Genomic DNA, 18436 nt, shown 5'->3' on the forward strand with positions numbered 1-18436 from the left:
GGGGGGGGGGGGTGGGAAGTTATGTAGGGGCTCCCGGGAGGGAGGCTGGCTGGTTTTGGGGAGTGAAGGTCAGCATGTGGGGAGATGAGCAGAAAGGGTGCTGTCACCTTTCTCTAAGCCCGAGTTGGGGCTCTGGAAGAAAATCAGGATGCACGGGTAAACGGTGCTTTCTGCCCTGCCCCTCCCTTCCTGGTCCTGACTAGTAAGTGTCCAGCCTACGCATCTTCTGAGCCAGGAGGCGGAGGGATCGGAAATCCTTTGAAAAGAGCCCTGGGTTTGGAGCCTGGTTCAGAGCCCTTTGTCCTGTTTACCCGGCATGTGACATGGGAGCAGTAATGTCACCTTGTGGAACCTCGGTTTGGGCCTTTGTCCTGGTCCTGCCTGTGCTGTAGGAGGCAGTGAGGCCCGTGGGCAGCGAATGTAAAGACACTCCGAGGGCTCCAAACACACATCCCGATACCAGAGGGGTTCGCTCCGTTCCTGCCGGGGAAGAGGGCCATGGCCTGATGCGCTCCCCTGCAGGAAACCAAGTCAGTCCCCAGCCGTGCAGACGCAGACCCTCTGGAGCTGCTGGAGGTTGGCTGGGGCCCAGGGTCAACGTGCTCGTGGGTGAGGGGCTGCTCAGGACGGTGAGGGCTCAGGCTGCGCCTGTCTCGGAGCTTCCGCTTGTCCTCTTCTTTGTGTCGCTACATCTGTGTGAGCCCCGTGGAGGCGGGGAGGGAGCCGGGGGCAGCGCCATTGCTCTGCAGGCAGCACCCCTTGTGACCCTTTCTCCTGAATGCTCTCAGCCCTTCCGCTTCTCGGCTGCCAGCACTAAGAGAGGGCTCCAGGCTGCTGCCCAGGGAGAGGAACAGAAAATGAATAAGGGACCACTTCACAGCAGTTGGGTGTCCCGCATCCCTCTGAGCCATTGAGGAGCCTGGGGAGACTCGAGTTACTGCTACGGTCAAATGCAGCGCAGGGCAAGTGCTGTCCTGAGGGGGCACAGGGTGATGAGGTGGGGCCTGGGGAAGACAGACGGCAAGGTCTTCACCACATCCTGTGCGCCAGTTTCTCCGCCGAGGGCTCAGTCCTTCTACCAAAGGTCCCTGTTGTACCCCTCGAGGGAGTTGCTGCTTCCAAGGCTCCCAGTTCCCATTTTTGGTGGACTTGGACTATTAGAAATTTTTTCCTTCTGTTGTGCTGAAAGCAATCTTCTGAAACGTCCATCTACTCCCTGGGGCACACAGCGGGTCTGCTTCCTCTTTTCCATGGCATGCCTTCCAGAGGTTGAGGACCAGGGACGTGGCTCTTCTGTGGCATCTCTTTTCCATCTGACCTCCTGTTTGCCCTTTCTCTGCCCCCTGCCCACCCTGCCTTTCTTTCCTGAACACGTAGGCAGGTGATGTTCACCTGGTAGGTGGTGTATCACCTGGCCCTGCAGGAAGGTCCAGATTAGCTGAGAAGACAGTGGTGGATGTGCCAGACCTAGGGGACCGCGTGGAAAGGGTGGAGGTGAAAATGACCAGACTGTAAAGTGGAGGGTGGTTGGAGGGGCAACAGTGTCAGGCTTCATAGTTGCCTTTCCAAATGGTGTAAGAAAGTTGGGAATTGTATCCGGACCCTGTTATTTTTTTACTCGCATTTTTATTGATGTTAAATCTAGTCCATCACCCAGGGTTTACTGAATACCTTCTGACCTCCTCACCAGATTTCTCCTTACATGACCTCATCTTCACACGTCACTCCTAGAAAACAAAGCTGATGGTGACTCTCTCTTATCAAACTTCTGTTGGTTCCCCATTGCCTACAGGGAAGCACATTCCTTAGTTTGGGATTTAAGGCCCTTCCTGGACTGACTATAAGCTGATTTTTTTTTTTTTTAATCCTTATCCACTCCTATGTTTACTCTCTTCCTCCTCGGCCTCCTGTGTGCCCATGTGGAGGTCCTTAGGAGGGTGGATTTAGGAGCTGGATGGGCTTGTGTGACCAGCTTCCCTGACCTCAGTTTCTGTGTAATGAGGGTGATGCCATCCTTGCCTCACCGTTCACACTCTCCACTGAGGATGACGTGTAAGGAATTGTGCTGGGCTCTGTTAAGGACACCGCTGAAGAGGCTGCAGGGAGAAGGCATGCATGCAGATCCATGGCTGGTGTCAATGAGGAGAGTGCTCTGGTGATTCCAAGGAGGGCAGAGCTCTTTGGCTGGGGTAGCCAGAGAAAGCTGGGTCTCTACAGGTGAGCTGGAATTGAAAGATGGGAGAAGGCTGCTCAGGTGGAAAGAGTTCCGTGGACGAAGGCTCACAGGGTTGGCGATGCAAAGAGGAGTGTAGTCAAAGCACAAGGTGTGCATTTATGAGAAGGGGAGATAAAGCTGGAATGGCAGGTCGGGGAAGGCTGGAAGGCCTTGAGTGCCGGGCCAGGGTGTTTGACCTTGATTCCTGAGGGCAACAATGAGGAGCCCTGAGGCATTCTGAGCAGAACGACACCATGGTGGAGTCCAGGTGTGCAGTGCTGGTGACCAGCCAAGAGGGAGGCAGGCCCTGAGGAAATGCTCCAGCCACAGCCCCTCCAGCTGCCTCGATGGGTGAGGTGTGTGCAGACTGGCCAGCGTGAGACCCTGGGGAGTTGTCAGGTCCAGCTGGCAGGGAGATTCCTCCCTGAGAAATCGCTCCTTACAGGACATAGACCTGGAGGGAATCTAACAACCTGAGACAGAAACTCTACCCCGTAAGCCTGGAAGTGATTAGGGAAAATGGCAGGCTGGTGGTAGAGGCTGTTCCTGATGCTATCCACAGGCTCAGACGCATTCGTTTCAGGCTTCAGGCCAATCCCAGGAACCGTGGGCTCTCTGTCCTGGTGCTTTCTGGCCTCTTTAAGGAGTAGGGCTCGTTTTGTTGTGTGTTATGTCTTTTTGTACCTCGTCTCCTGTGTGCCTGCTTGAAGAGGGGCTCTCTCGGAGGAGAGAGATGTGGAAAGAAAGAAATGGACAGCATTGTCCATTCCCACAAGGAGCCTGCAGTCTACCTGGTAAGCGGAAATGAATGTAAAACAACATAAATTTGCATTTGATTAGAGTGGTTACGTTTTCCAAACATTTTAACAAATTTTTTATTTGGAAGTAATTTCAAGTATACAGAAAAGTTGCAAGAATAAGAATATCTTAGTAAGCAATCCAGGTACCCTTTACTCCAATTCACTTAATATTCTATTACTGTTTTATCTTGTTTGCTTTTTAATCTGTCTATAAGGGGTGTGGACTGGTTTGTTAAAATATTTTAAAATTCCTTACTGTTTTTAGTTATTCGGGGGCTCACATTGTCCCAGATTTGGCCCGTGAGGTGCTTCTCGTGCCCCCATCATGTTTGTTTTGTTTTGTTTTGTTTTGTTTTGTTTTTTAAGCACTTTCTTACTCTCTTAGTCCTGTGTCTACCCTGCCCCAGCCCTGGAATTAGCCATTTCTCCAAAGACTACTGGTCCTTTTAATGGGAAATGGTAATAGAGACCGAGATCTGGGTGCCAGGTATGCTCATAACTACTGGGTGTGGGGGCATCTTTGTTTCTAGATCTTTCCAACAGAGCTAGGAGGTATATGCATTTACATACACGTACCTACCTTTATACATGTAGTCATATGCATACATCTTTAGAAATCATGAGTTCACATCAGTATCCCACAGTTGCAGTCCATCCGCAGAGGGCTCTTTCTGATGGTCCCCTTTCCGTCTTTCTATATCCGTCCTTCCACAGGGAGAACACTGGCTCCCAACCGCATTTACGCATTAACGCATTTGTGAAATCCCGTAATACGTCTAAAATAGTTTCAGCATGGTTTCTTCCCTATCACTACAAAAAACCAAACTGACTAAAAAGAGTTGAGCATTTGTCTGTGGTTCTGCCCTTACCCCAGTCCTGTCCAGGATGGAGAGGATGCGGTCAGACGTTCATAAACTACTTGAACTAGTTTTGTCTTTCTCCTTCAGGGTGGTTATGGTATTCATTTGAAGTGCAGTCGGATTCCTTTGTTTCAGTTCACTTCCACTTTAGGGGCATTTTCCCTCCTTCCTGTCCCTGTTGATTTAATTAAAAATTTAATGTGGGGCTTCCCTGGTGGCGCAGCGGTTGAGAGTCCGCCTGCCGATGCAGGGGACACGGGTTCGTGCCCTGGGCCGGGAAGATCACACATGCCGCGGAGCGGCTGGGCCCGTGAGCTGTGGCTGCTGAGCCTGCATGTCCGGAGCCTGCGCTCTGCAACAGGAGGGGCCGCAGTGGTGAGAGGCCCGCGTACCGCAAAAAAAAAAAAAAAAAAAAAAAAATTTAATGTGTAAAACGTTAACATGATTCTAAAAGTCAAAATTATAGAAAAAGTGTCACTCCTGCTTCGTCCCCTCTGCTCCCTTTGTCCTCATCCTTTATTTTGTGCTTTATCTTTCAGATACATCCTACAGTAGTGTTTGTTTCCTTACTTCCTCTTCTTTTGCATCCAAAGGGTAGCACAATATATGTGCTTTTTTGTCCAAGCACTTCTTAAAATCTTTTTTCTTGTTTTCTCCCCTTCTGATCTGGAACAGGTAGGCTTCTATCACATGTGAGCTGTCAGATTTCTAAGTCACTTGTGAAAGTCTGACGGTTTCTACCAATAGCTTTGTTAAATTAACTTTTATAATAGTGACTGTTATTTAATCCCTTAGTAATAGGCTTCTAGAATGATAAATTCTTGAGTGAAATGGAAAACTGTTTTTTTCATCGTCCACTGAGGTTGATAAAGATTCAGTGGACTCAGGTGAGATTTCCTGGGATGCAAGGTTTGTTGTGATGGGAATGAGTTATGTTCCACTGAGCAGATAGTGGTACAGGGTTGATGGGGGCACTTGCTGGCTTATCAGGGTCACTCTGAGCCCACTTTGATCCCATGTGTCCTTTTGTGCTTCCCTCTGTTCCGCTGGCATCATGCAGCTTAGAGACCATTCATAGCGGTTTGCAATTTTTCTCCTTTTGGTACTTGAGAAACCTCCTCCAATTGCCTTTTATTACTCCCAGATTCAACGACTAAATGTTATACATTTGAATTTCACAACCGTACAGTGCTTTGTGATGTTCACAATAGCATCTTATCGAATGTCTGACTTAATCCCTGTGAGACAGGGGAACAGGTAGCATGTGTCTGTTTTGCAGGTGAAGAAACTGAAGCTCAGAAACGGGAAGTGACAGAGTGGGGACTAGAGTCCAGGTCTTCTGACTTAGAGCCCAGAGTGGTCTGGGAGGACCGAGGGGACAGCTGAGTTTATCACAGAGAGCCCACCTCCCTTCACCTCCGCCCTGTCTCAGAGCCAGCAGAAGGAGACTTATGCCTTGTCAATCTCAGTTCTGTCCAAATCAGTAAATGTTACGCACCTGCTAAGTATTAGGCCATTCAGAACTGTCTGAAATCAGTTCAGAGCGTTTATATTAACAGTTTTGTTACATGAACAGTTATAATAGTGATTACTATTTAAAATAAATGGGCTACAAGCCAGGACTTCGCAGTGTTTTTTTTGTTTTAAACATTTAAAAAAATATATTTATTTATTTATTTATTTATTTGGCTGCATCGGGTCTTAATTGTGACACGTGGGATCTTTCGTTGTGGCGTGTGGGCTCTTCGTTGCAGCGTGTGGGCTCCAGAGCATGCGGGCTCAGTAGTTGCGGCATGCGGGCTCTCTAGTTGTTCATTTGGGCTCTAGAGTGCATGGGCTTAGTTGCCCTGCGGCATGTGGGATCTTAGTTCCTTCACCAGGGATCGAACCCACATATGCTGCACTGGAAGGCAGATTCCTAACCACTGAACCACCAGGGAAGTCCCGTCGGCAGTGTTTTTTATTCTCAGAAGTTTTAGTCGCAGTAGGATTTTACCTATGCACGCGTTGCTGTGTCCCAACAACCAGGAATGTGCAACAGTGATGCAGCTTGTTAGAGAGAGGGGTTTTGGGTTTCTAATGTAAAAAACCTTAATGAAATATGATATTAAAGCAAAATCCCCTGTGAAACTTAAGGGTGGCCCTTTTGCTATCGTGGTAATTTTCTTTTTCAAGAACTCAGGTGATATATGTAACCAAAATAAGAATACCCTGCTTGTATATAATCATGTGAATTGAATACTCTCAGTTCAGAGTCAAAATATGCAGAAAGATTTGTGCGGGGATACTTTTGGTAAGCAATAGAATTGAAGGCCCACAGACTTGGTCTTTATAGTGTATTTAAGAGAATAGATTACATGATGCATTTTCATATTGCCACGTGACACTCCAAGGCCTCCACTTGTTCAAGAATGAGATTCTGGTTCAGGTGTGACATTTTCAAAGCTCAGATTCATTTGGTGGACCTACCCCGGACTGAGTTATGCATGGCCGGTATCTCAGGAAGCCAAGGCTGAGAAGCCCCACATCATTCTCGGTATGGTTCGCGTGAGCAGCAAGATGCTGCCTGCAAAGGCCTTTCTGTTTTGAGAGGGAAGGTGTTCTCCCCAGCAGGAAAGGTCCTGGGCTGAGAGTGCAGGAAGCTTCTCTGGTCCTTGATGGGTTTCGGCTCCCCACGCGAACCCCCTGGAGTCAGCTCCCCCGCGACCCGGGCTCGGGATGCCCCACAGCCTTGCCGCCTCCTCACTTGCCAGTGGGTGAAGGTGGGACGGACCAGCCCTAACAGAGCCAAGGACAGATCCCAGGGCATCTGAAAACTGGGTGATATGGTTGAAGGGCGATGAGGTTGTCCTTTCTCACGGGGCGGGGAGAGAGGGTGGCAGCTTGGTGAGGATTCCGGTTTCTTACCTGAAGCATCAGTGTCACTGGGTGTTCAAGTGTCTGTTCAGCCCATCGACAGTCCGGAGTTGGGGGGTGGGGAGAGATAGTAGAGCTTGGCTTTTTAGGTAAGCAGGTCACCTCCCCTTCGTCGCTTGGCTTGGGCTGGGTTGGGTTAATGAGGTCCCTGCAAGGGAGATGTGCTGGCTTTGGGCTGGAAGGAAGGCAGACGTAGAGTCCGTCAGCATTCAGGGGTCTGTGTGCAGAAGCTGCACTGCCTGTCAGCTCATCCGCTTTCTTAGCTGCTTTTTAATCATACTTCCTGAATCCATAACACGCACAACTTGGCTCCTGTAACAGTTCACGGCTGGAAACGCAGATGGTTCCTTGTATATGAGAATTGGGTAATCATCCACCTGACCTCCTGACTTGCCTGAGCAAACGTGGGGTTCTGTATATACGCAGAGATCCAGGCTTGCAGACGGGAAAGGTAGAGTAAACAACGAACAGTTGGGAACATTTCCCTGTCTGCCAGAGCCTTTCCAGGGCAGGTGTTCCCATAAATGGGCAACAAATCATACTGCCTTTTCCCCTTCTACAGGGAGGACTTCTGGGGAAAAGATCGTGGCAAGAAGCGAGGGCTAAGAAAGATAGCCGTGCTTCATGGGTGTTCCATTTCCTGTCTGGGAAGGGGGAACGGGGCTGTGAGGTGGGTCTGCTCCGACCCTGTCCACCGCTCTGGCCAGAACTGCAGCGGGTGGGGAGCTGGGGTCTCAGGACTCTTGGTTTGGACAAGGGGGCCAGTACACGTTAGGAGCCCTGCGTGTTCCCTCCAAGTATGGAGGAAGCCCTCTGTGACCACAGCTTGGCCCTCGTGAATCCTTTCTCTCTCAGGCGTGATGGGGAGGCGGGACATCTCCGAGTCCAGGCCGCTGGTGGGGGGGTCACGGGCCTGCCGTGACGGGCAGCTCGTGGTGTTTGGGGACTCGGCTTGTTGGGAGCACAGAGCTCCTGAAGGGAGTTCGTTTTCTGAGGGACGGTGCATGTGCGTTGGTGTGGTCCCTGCGACTCTGACCCCCACAGTCTTGCTTGGGAAGGCACTGTCGTGTGTCCTGTCCACGTGTGTGGCCCCCGTCGCTGTGCTCATGTGGCTGTACTCGGTGCCGTGTGTCCTGCCGCAACACCGCTGTGCAGCAGGGCAGACGGCTCTCGGCATGGGTACCCGGCGACGTCCTGACCTGTGCCTGTTCTCTTTGCCTCCCGCAGAGAATTCTCAAAGGAAAGGGAAAAGGCGAAAGCGCGGGGAGACTTCCAGAAGCTGCGGGAAAAGCAGCAGCTGGAAGAGGATCTCAAGGGCTACTTGGACTGGATCACCCAAGCGGAAGACATCGATCCCGAGAACGAAGGAGGAGGAGAGGAAAGCAAGCGAAATAGTAGGTGGCGCCCCTCCGGCTCGGGACCGCACAGAGCCTGGCGCCCTTCAGGTGCCCGCCCGCCCGCCCAGCCGTCTCTCCCTCTGACCTGGTCTGAGACTGAGGCCTCCCGCCGGCCCTCCGGTTCCCTGGCCTGCACACGAGCGAGAGCTGTGCATTTACACCGCCTCTGGATTTCTGCCTGGGGTGTGGGCTTTAGATACGTATCTCGCCTTGTGGCTTTATGGTCGGGGCGGGTCAGCCAGATGTGCCCTGCGCCCCTCGGGGATGGAGTGAGCCCCTTCTCTGCGGCAGCGGTGCGCTGAGACTCCCTTGCACCAGAGGAGACGGAGTTGTGGTTCCTCCAACTCAGAGCGCGTTACTGGAAGGGGCCTCGAAGAGCGGGGCGCCTTCGTCCCTTCTGCTCCTTGCAGTGGCTCCCACCTGCAGCAGCCGGGGGACGCCACGTGCTTAGCCCGTCACCTGCCAGGAAGACAACAATTCACTGTTTAGGGCGGTGTTAGGAGGCGTGTGAGTCAGCGGGCCGCTCCGGAGCCCACCCAGCTGGTACCCCACACGGGGACGCTGGGCATTGCTCGGTCCACCACTGGAATTCATCGTCATTGTCAACCACAGCATCTCTTTCATCGTATGCTTTTCTTGCTCTTACTCTTCTGAGGCCGTCTGTGCCTCAGGTAAAAGTGGAAATTGAAATTCGGCAGTGGAGTTGACTAAGGTGTTTGTGATGCGTTTCAAGTCTAGACTAGTTGATAGTAAAGACCGAGGGCGCTGGTCCATTGAGAGGCCTGGGGACGCAGGTTAGGCCCCGCCCCGTGGAAGATGGCTGGGTAGGTCCCTCCGGAGCGGAGCCCGTCCAACTTCACGCAGTCAGCCCTTCGTTCGGCAAGGCTGGGTGCGGGGTGCCGGGCGGACTCGTGACGGGGGAGGACGTGGTTTGCTCCTTCTGGGGAGGGCGGGCCCACACACAGGTGAATGCGGCACGAGGAGATGGAGATGCGGCTCGGGCAAGGAGGCAGGCGGTGTGCCCAGAGGAGGAAGGGGTGGCCTAGGGGTCCAGGGCATAGCTGTGGGCTCGCGGGACCTGGGCCTTGAAAGACAAATGGACCTGAGATATGTCAGGAAAAGCAATCTGAGTCGAGGCAGTGGTGTGAGAAGGACGTGGAGGTGGGCAGACAAAGGCTCGGGGAGGCTGTGATGGGCTCTTGCTTCAGCTGGAGCCCCGAGGGTGTGCAGGTGAGGGTGGGACGAAGCAGGGAGGGTGGCCGAGTGGAAGCTGAGGCTGAGACCCAGGGTGGAGGGGATTCTTGACCAAGACGGCCTTCGTGACTCTCCAAGCCTGGGACTCTGTGAGCCTGTGCTTCCATTGAGAGTATTTCCTGTCATCAGGGATGCGCACTTGACTCAGTCCTGTATGCTAATGGTGGGGGGAGGCCAGTGCAATGCAGGCCCCCTGCTTCCCAGGCTGCACGACTGCCTCCTCAAGGAAAGCCTGAGGGTCGCCCCCTGAGGCTGAAGGAATTGGGGAGATCTCTAGACTAGGTTTGTCGACTATGGGATGAGAGTTTCTAAGTGGACGTTCACGTGAGTTCCACACCCGTGACGTGACCGCTGTGTGATGAGGTGTAAGGAGTGTCTGCATGTCTTCGGCGCAGCTCTGTCTGGGGCGTTCACACCAGAATCCCATGGCCTTCGCAGAGCTTCTGCCCCTGCAGCATGGCCAGCACAAGACTGTAGCTCAGGGCTGCCTGCCCCCCTCGCTCTCCTAAGCCCAGCCCGTCACCTGTTATGGGTAAATGGGCAAAGGTCTTGTCCTTTGTCTGGAGCAGAGCACCTTTCTCTGCCAGCGTAGGTGTGTCCGGCAGGGGCTGAGCAGGGCCCTCTTTTGTAGGTGGATGTCCTTTGGTCTCCTCATTGCTCCACCTCTAGAAACAGACAGGGGTCTGCCTTAGCGGAGCCAACATCAGTTGTGCTAGAACAGTTTCTATGGCCCATGATTTGAGGAGTAGGGATTTTTGCTGGACTTGAGCCATTGTCTCCCAGTCGTCCTGAGGGTCCACTCTTGAGTCCTAGCCCGTTTCCTGTGTCCCGCCACTGCCTGTAAGGGAACGTCTAATGGCAAAATCAGTACCTCTACCTTTGGAGACCTTGCTGCGGTACCTTAGTGTGAGACAGTGTGGAGAAACTGGCATCTTAACCCAGGGCCTGCTGTCCACTGTGGGAGCCCAGAAGGGCACGGGGGTGCGGGCTGTGGGGGAAGCAGGGAAGGCCCCGCGGAGAGGCCGTGTCCCTGCTGCGCTCTGAGGGATGAGCAGCCTTTGGCTGTGGAAGGTTGGCGGGGGAGTGCTTTTCAGGCTGAGGAAATGGCATAAACAAGGTGCAGTGGTACATATGTTCAAAACCCTTAAGTGCATTACTTAGCAGAGTAATCAAGGAAAGAAATAAAGCCCCCTTAAAAGTTGCAGAGCCTCAGAATTCACTGTGCAACTGGTGCTCCAGTGCCCAGAAAGCTGCGCCGTGTCTCAGGGACATCAGTATCATCGCTTCTGCTCTGCGCAGTGATGTCCAAGTGAACGTGCAGGACCAGCTTGGTGCTCGGTCCAGAAAGTCACCTCCTTCCAGTGCCCCCTGGCTTTTCATTGGCTCCTCTGCCAGGTGCTGCGGTGTCCTGTGGAGCGAGGCTTACAGTACTTCCCCAGTTGTCAGAGTCCCAGAGCCTTGACGGAGGCCAGCTGGAAATGAAGACATAAATCCCAGGCTGTGGGAACCATGTTAAGGTTTAACTGATTTGAGAAGAGACCCCAAGCCTCCTCCCAAGGAGCACATTCCCCGCGGCCCAGACCTTCTGGAGGAGCAGTGCTGTCAGGGTTTCCCTGGGGCCTCCCATGGCTGCCAGCCGTTTCCTCCTTGCCACAGCCAGAAACACAGGGAGAATGGCTCACCTCGGCCCGCGTGGTCCTCCTCACCAGCGAACAGTGGCTGACTTACCACCTGCTCACACCAGGTCTGGTCTCTGTCACCTGTTGGCAGGCAGTGAAGTGTGGGCATTGCCACTGTCCTCCCCAAGTGTGTGAGACTCACCCCCCACCCCAGCCCTGCCCTGCATTCTCTCTGGAAAACGGGTGGGGCACTCGCTCGGGCTCCTGACTGTGTCCACACTGCCTCAGGATGCTAAATCCATCGACTGTCCTTTTCAGTTGGGTCATGGATGCATTGGGACAGTTTCCTCCCAGACATGCAGGAATTAACTGACAGTGTGAGAAGAAGCCTCCCTGATGGCTGAGGCTCAGCCTAGACAAAGGGGCCTCTTGGAAGCCATTAATAACAGCAGGTGTCATAAGCCCAACGAAGGCAGGGGCGGGGCCAGGAGGCACATTGATGTCCCTTCTCTGGAGTTGGCTGCAATTGAGTTTGGTGACTTGGAATTTGGACTGGAGTATTAGGCACATCACCCAACATCTCTGAGCCCCAGTTTCCTTGCCTGCAGGAAGGGGCAAAAGCTGTTTGCCCACAGAGTTGTCATGAGGGTTAAATGTCCGATAACTGCTGAGAGTCGTCATAGCTGTCACAGTACTTGCTGCTGCTGTTGTCATTAAACTCCAAGAAAACTTGACCTAAACAGAATTCTTTTTGGAAAAGTACTAGATCTCTACTCAGCCTCAGGGTGAGGAGCCCTTTTCGGATCATCCCTGCACTTTCGTGTTGAAGAACTATAAGGTTCTCAAGTATTGATGGAAAACAAATCTGTCGACTCGGTCACTTTCGAGATATGGTAGCATAGCCTTCTGGCCCTTGAAGTCCATTTCTAGTTTGGTGATGCTTGGTGTCAGAGAACAGATGTCAAATCAGGTGCTTGGAGATGCACTCACATTATCTTTTCTCTCTGATCTGCTGTCTGCATCTGCGGTACCCAACTCTGGCTGTATTGGGTTGGCCAAAAGGTTCGTTCGGTTTTTTCTGTAAGATGGCTCTGGTAGCACTTAGTTGTCTTCAACTTCATTCAAAACAATTTTGTTAGATTGTATGTGGCAGCTGTCATATCAGCGTGCATTTAAAAAAAAGACATCAAAATTGGTGAATTTTTGTGTAGCCATTTTAGTATCGAAGATGGAAGAGGAAAGCAACATTTTCGGCGTATTATGCTTTATTGTTTCAAGAAAGGTAAAAATGCAACCGAAATGCAAAAAAAAGATTTGTGCAGTGTATGGAGAAGGTGCTGTGACCGATCGAATGCGTCAAAAGTGGTTCGTGAAGTTTCACGCTGGAGATTTCCTGCTGGACGATGCTCCACGGTCAGGTAGACCATGAAGTTGAAATTGGTAGTGATCAAATCGAGACATTAATTGAGAACGATCAACGTTATACCACGCGGGAGATAGCCAACATACTCGAAATATCCAAATCAAACATTAAAAATCATTTGCACCAGCTTGCTATGTTAATTGCTCTGATGTTTGGGTTCCACATAAGTTAAGTGAAAAAAACCTTCTTGACCGTATTTCCACATGTGATTCTCTACTTAAACGTAACGAAAAAGTTCTGTTTTTAAAACAAATTGTGACGGGCGATGAAAAGTGGATACTGTACGATAATGTGGAACGGAAGAGATCATGGGGCAAGGGAAATGAACCACCACCAACCACACCAAAGGCCAGTCTTCATCCAAAGAAGGTGATGTTGTGTATATGGTGGGATTGGAAGGGAGTCCTCGGTTATGAGCCCCTTCTGGAAAACCAAACGGTTAATTCCAACAAGTACCGCTCCGAATTAGACCAACTGAAAGCTGCACTTGATGAAAAGCGTCCAGAATTAATCAACTTAAAATGCATAATCTCCCATGAGGATAATGCAAGACCGCATGTTTCTTTGATGACCAGGCAAAAACTGTTACAGCTTGGCTGGGGAGTTCTGATTCACCCACCGTATTCAGCAGACATTGCACCTTCGGATTTCCATTTATTTAGGTCTTTACAAAATTCTCTTAATGGAAAAAATTTCAGTTCCCTGGAAGACTGTTAAAAGGCACCTGGAACAGTTCTTTGCTCAAAAAGATAAAAAGTTTTGGGAAGATAGAATTACGAAGTTGCCTGAAAAATGGCAGAAAGTAGTGGAACAAAAGGCTGAATACATTGTTCAATAAAGTTCTTGGTGAAAATGAAAAATGTGTCTTTTATTTTTACTTAAAAACCAAAGGCACTTTTTGGCCAACCCAATACGTGATAGTCACCTGGGGAGGGAGGACGCATCCTGGTGCTGTGCCCCACCCCACACTGATTCACTGGTCTGTGATGGCACCCACGCATGGCTCCCTGGAGGTTCCAGTGTGACACCAGGGTTGGGGACTCCTGAACGCCAGCACGCTGAATGTCACACTTGGAAGAAGACAGAAGGAGAGACATTCCTTCCTTTGTGCCGATCTGGTAGCTACGGTGACAGGTAGCTTCTGGCTTTGTGCGTCCACAGATTATGTACAATGCCATTTCCCTAAATTTCCTGATAGAAAGCTGGTGTGACACAATTAACTGAATGGACAAGATTCCCTTGGAAGTTAGTTCCTCAGCACTTGGGAAATTTTCAAGGATAATTTATTTAACTTTTTGCTGAGTTTCAAGTTTCTTAAGAAACTCTGCCAAATCTCAAAGTGATTTTTTTAGATGTATGCAGCCGTTTCTGAGTTAACAATGGAGGTTTGCTGGGGCCATTAAAATCTGAAAGCCTAAAATTCTATTTTAAACTCTTCTCATTGGTCAGCGATTAGTTTTTTTAAAAAGTAGCATTAAAAATAATGTAATCCTTTTCAAGGAAGCTCATTCTAAAATTCTGGCCAGAAAAGCAAGGCATTTTACTGTGGGAACTATGAATGATCAATAATCCCTGTAAGTGGGAGTATTTGATGCCCCCAAAAAAGAGAGGGGGGGGATACCTGAAACTCCAACTCTGACCACTGGGGAGAGCCTCTGTCTTCTCTTCATCAGGTCAGCTGTCCTGGAGGCTGTGAGCATTGTTCCTGCCCGCCTCGCACTGGGAAGCTGCCCCCTCAGTGTACAAGGTTGTCATAGCTGGCACCTCCCGTCTGCACATGCCAACTTGATGCCTTTTACTGCAGTGTTTGATTTGCGGGGTGGGCAGAAAACCAGAGATGCCATGGCTGTTTGCAAGCACAAGGCATGGGAATTTATTGGTCCTGTTTAAAAGACTGTGTCTTCAAATTTTGATTTTGAAACTGCTTTCATCACAGTCAAAACCGCCTCAGGGTGCAAGTTCGAAATGGAAAACATTCACGTAAAAGCTGTAAAGCAAACAGCAGCAGTTAGAGCTGCGTATGGTAAACATGCATCCAGGACAGCTGCCCTCTCAGGAGAGGGCCCAGTGCTGGAGTTAACGCGAGACACCCGCTCCCCTGGGTGGTACTGGGAGCCGTCGTCTGCCCGGGGCTGGCCTCACAGGAGCTGGTGGCAGACGGACTTGGGGATGGTCGCCGCACCGTGATAAGGAAGGCGGGCACTCCAGCCAGGTTTGTGGAGTCCCGACTCAGGGTGGTGTTTGTTTTGTAATATACTTTGATTACATAAGCAATATTTGCCCGCTGTAAGGAATTCATATAATCAAAGTTTAGAAAATAAGACCATTCTCTCATCCCTCGCCTTAGAGGGAAGCAGGTGTGGCAATGGGGGCCTGTTCTTTCCGGCCTCATCTGTGCACTTGAGAACCTGCATTTGCACAGGCAGCACGCTCACTGGTCCCCACCGTCAGATCGCCCAGCACAGATGGTCCTGTAACTTGCCTCTTTCACAGAACCGTGTGCCGTAGACATCTTTCTGTGTTTTTTTAAACAACATTTTGGCTACTTTCAATAAGTGGCCAGTTTAAATCTGCCGCAGTGGACTGGATAGTCTGTAGAGCACATGGAGTCTACAGCAGTTGTCAGAGTTGGAGTTTTACGCTTGTTTGTGTGACTGTCTGGTTGCTGTCTTCCTCTGCCGCGAGACTGGGAGCTCCTTGGGGGCAGGAATGGGGTCTGCTTCTATTCTGCACGGGGTGGCTGGCCCCTGGCACAGTCTTTGTCACACGTACAAGCTCGCAGTGGTTACTTGTTGAATGAAATAGCACCAGGTAATCTCTATCACATGCTTCCTTTGTGCCAGACACTGTTCTAAAGGCAGTGGGTACGTGAGTCTGTTATGCCTCACACAGTTCTGAGACCAGAACTTGACAGAGGGGGAAGACGAAGCACACGAGAGTAAGCAGCCTCCCAGGGCCGCATGCCTGCTAAGTGGCAGAGCTGGGATTCCAGCCAAGGTTTTGCCACAGTCTGCATGTTCGCCGCCACTCATCCCCCCAAATGCAGCAGTTGTGCGACCACCCGTGCCCTTCGTCCCATGGGAGCGATTACCAGGAAGGGTTTTGCTGGGTCCCAGAGGAGGCCCGTTTCAGAAATGTACGTGTTATTCCCGTTCCCGCCAGTCGTGCGTGCAAGTTTCCCCCATGCCCTTGCCCACCCGCCATTCCTTTCGCTGCCCTTGCACTGCCCAGGGGCGTGTGCCCTCGACACCAGAGTGGCCATTGTATCACAGAGCTGCATGGGGCTGGAGACCCTAGAATCATTTTCTTGTGACCCAGTGGCCACAGGGGAGTTGTCATGGTTGACTATGCCTTGCCAATGCTTGTATCACTATATTTCACCATATTTACAATTCACCTCTTAGAACAACTCTGTGAAGTGCAGGTCCAACTGTTACTAACATGTTACAAGTGAAGAAACTGAGGTTTCACCTTAGTACCACCATCAGGTACCACGTCCACAGTCATTCAGCCAGTAAGTGGCAGGGTTGGGATTAGACCTGGTCTGTCCAGGTCCAGAGGCCACCACTTGAACCCCTAGCGTCCTGCCTCATATGGTGATGCTGGCTGGACTCACAGAGCTGGTCAGCACCCAAGACTCCTGCTAAAATACCCTCTCCCTAACGCCCTTCCTACAGGGGAAGCCAGACCTTGGGAACCTTTGTCCAGAGTGGGTTAGTTGGTTGTTTGTATACTAGCTACAGGAGGTGCACGTCCGCTCTCCCCGTCAGATCCTGAACTGTAGGTCTCTCCGTGCAAGGAGGGTAGTTTTGGGGTTTGTGTATCAGAGCCTGTGGACGGGGCCACCTCTGGCGTCCTCGGGCCTGCAGGCATCGCTGTTGCTGCTCTCTACTGAAGCGTAATGGAATTGCCTGTGTTCCACCCAAGGAGTCACATTGGCCGACCTACTAAAGGAGGATAAGAAGAAAAGGAGGTTTTGCTGCTTTCGCCAACACAGGGCTAAAGATCACGGTAAAATGCTGACATTGAACTTTCTCCTTGGGAGGCTCTTCTCCCCAGACTTCTGGCGCCTTTTCCTTACACACGGGCATGGTGTGAGGTGCATGTGCTGTGTGCTGTGTTTGTAAGAAGCCTGTGTTTTCATTTGATTTCTCTGAAGCTTGGCCGTGTTGTTTTCCTCTCGTCTTTCCCCCAGATGTGTGACTTAGCCAACATAGCATTGCAGTTTCCTCTGTTTGAACTGTACCTTTTAAAGAAGCAGCTGAAGCAGCTCAGAAAATTTATTTAATTCCGCACGAATATTCTTAGACTGGAAGACAGACTTTTTAAACACTTTCCCCCAAATGATACTTTTTAATCTAAACTGTTTGGAAATTCCAATGGTGTTATTTGATTGATTTTTTTTCTTTCCAGGTTACATGTTTCACATGGCCTCTGGGTCTTCCAATCTGTGGCTGCTTTGCCCAGGACCAGGCTAAAGCTGGTAGTGTCAGTTTCGAGAATGAAGTTAAAAAGCAGACTTCTAGGATGCTACGATTTGGGGGCCCTTGCCTTTACAAGTGGGAATGGGGAAAGGGCTTATGTAGGAAACAGCTGAGTATCTATCTGTGATCTAGACTGATGCTTAACATAGCCCCTCATCAGAAGCCCTGGGGTTGGCGTCAGGACCATCCCCATGCAGGGCAGTTATGCAAACAACTGGTGTCCTGCCCTGCCTGCCCGAGCCACGCCTGTGGTCCCACAGCAGCACAAGGCTTTGCCTGTGCGCACCTGGTTAGTGTCACCGAGGTCGGCCCTGGCCAGACGACTTTGGAGGAGTCTGTGTGAGAAAATTCAGACTTAGGGACACAAAGCCAGCCGCCAGGAGAGCAGAGGGTTCCCGTTGCCCTGTTTGCTGAAGAGTGGTCTCAGCCACTCGTGGGAGTGCCGAGCGCAGCGGTGATGGGAACTGGACTTGAACAAGTCCTGGATGGGCCGAATGAAGGTTGTATTAGATTCCTACTCTCTTCAGAAGGCCCGAAAGTAGAAAGGGACACTGAGTGTGAGATATGAGCCCTTCGTCACTCTGGGAGCATGTGGTGGCCCCGAGAGGAGGAACTCGCCTGGGATTGGGAGCAGGTCTGGGGGCAGAGACAGAGCTGACTCTCGCAGCTTTAGTGGCTGCAGAGGTTTGTGAGGAAGACTGGTGCAGCTCTGAAGGCCTCCGCAGGAAAAATGGGCTTCAGCTAAGCAGGAAATATTGTGATGGCCACGAGAAATAAGTTTCCAAAGACTGACGCCTACAAGCTCTGGTGGGTTATCACGAGGAGATGAGTGGTTCCCGTCCTAGGGGAGCAGAGACCCCTCCTTGGGCACATAGATGCCCACCGTCCTTAGCGGGGGCTTGGGCCTCGTGGCTTTTCAAGGATTCTTGAGGCTTCTGGGCGAGCCTTGAGATCTGCAGGAAGAGGAAGCAGCCTAATGTTTTCAGGAAACTTCCTGTATTTTGTTGGGGTCGGGGGGGTCTTTTATTGACTGAGCTACCTAGGAACCCTAAAGAAGGCCCCTGACATTACTGGTGGTGCTAGTGGGGTTGGGGCCCTTGTCCTGATGCTGTGCTCCCCATGTCACTGGTCATACAGAAATAGTTACTATCAGGGCATGATTCTTGCTTTAGACACAGAAACCTTGGTCTGGCCTTGACCCACATTCTCCAACACGAGTCTGGCTTCTTTACAGCAACGAGAGTCCATTACCCTGTGACGGCTGAGCGTGTCACCACTAGCAAACACAGGCAGGTTCCTCCAGGGGATGTCGTGGCACTGCTCGTGCCTGTCATGAAAATAAGATAAAAACACAAGGTCTTGGCTTTGGAGCCCCTGTCCCCAAGGAAGGCAGCCGTGGTCCTGCCACTGCTCAGTTGTCTAACCTCACCACCGCGCGCCACCCCCCCCCCCCCCTTTGAAAGGAAAG

General features: G+C 51.2%; 1 protein-coding gene across 3 annotated transcripts in view; it reads left to right on the forward strand.

Annotated features, from left to right (window-relative positions):
• CACNA1D (calcium voltage-gated channel subunit alpha1 D) overlaps positions 1-18436 on the forward strand; it is a 322182-nt gene that overhangs the window by 207630 nt on the left and 96116 nt on the right. For all 3 annotated transcript variants that reach the window (XM_007447228.1, XM_007447229.1, XM_007447227.1), the window contains exon 9: positions 8019-8185. In XM_007447228.1, the coding sequence (XP_007447290.1) occupies positions 8019-8185 (167 nt within the window). The remainder of the gene's footprint in view (positions 1-8018; positions 8186-18436) is intronic.

This window comes from Lipotes vexillifer, unplaced genomic scaffold (genome assembly GCF_000442215.2).
Source record: "Lipotes vexillifer unplaced genomic scaffold, Lipotes_vexillifer_v1.1 scaffold818, whole genome shotgun sequence".
NCBI lineage: Eukaryota > Metazoa > Chordata > Mammalia > Artiodactyla > Lipotidae > Lipotes > Lipotes vexillifer.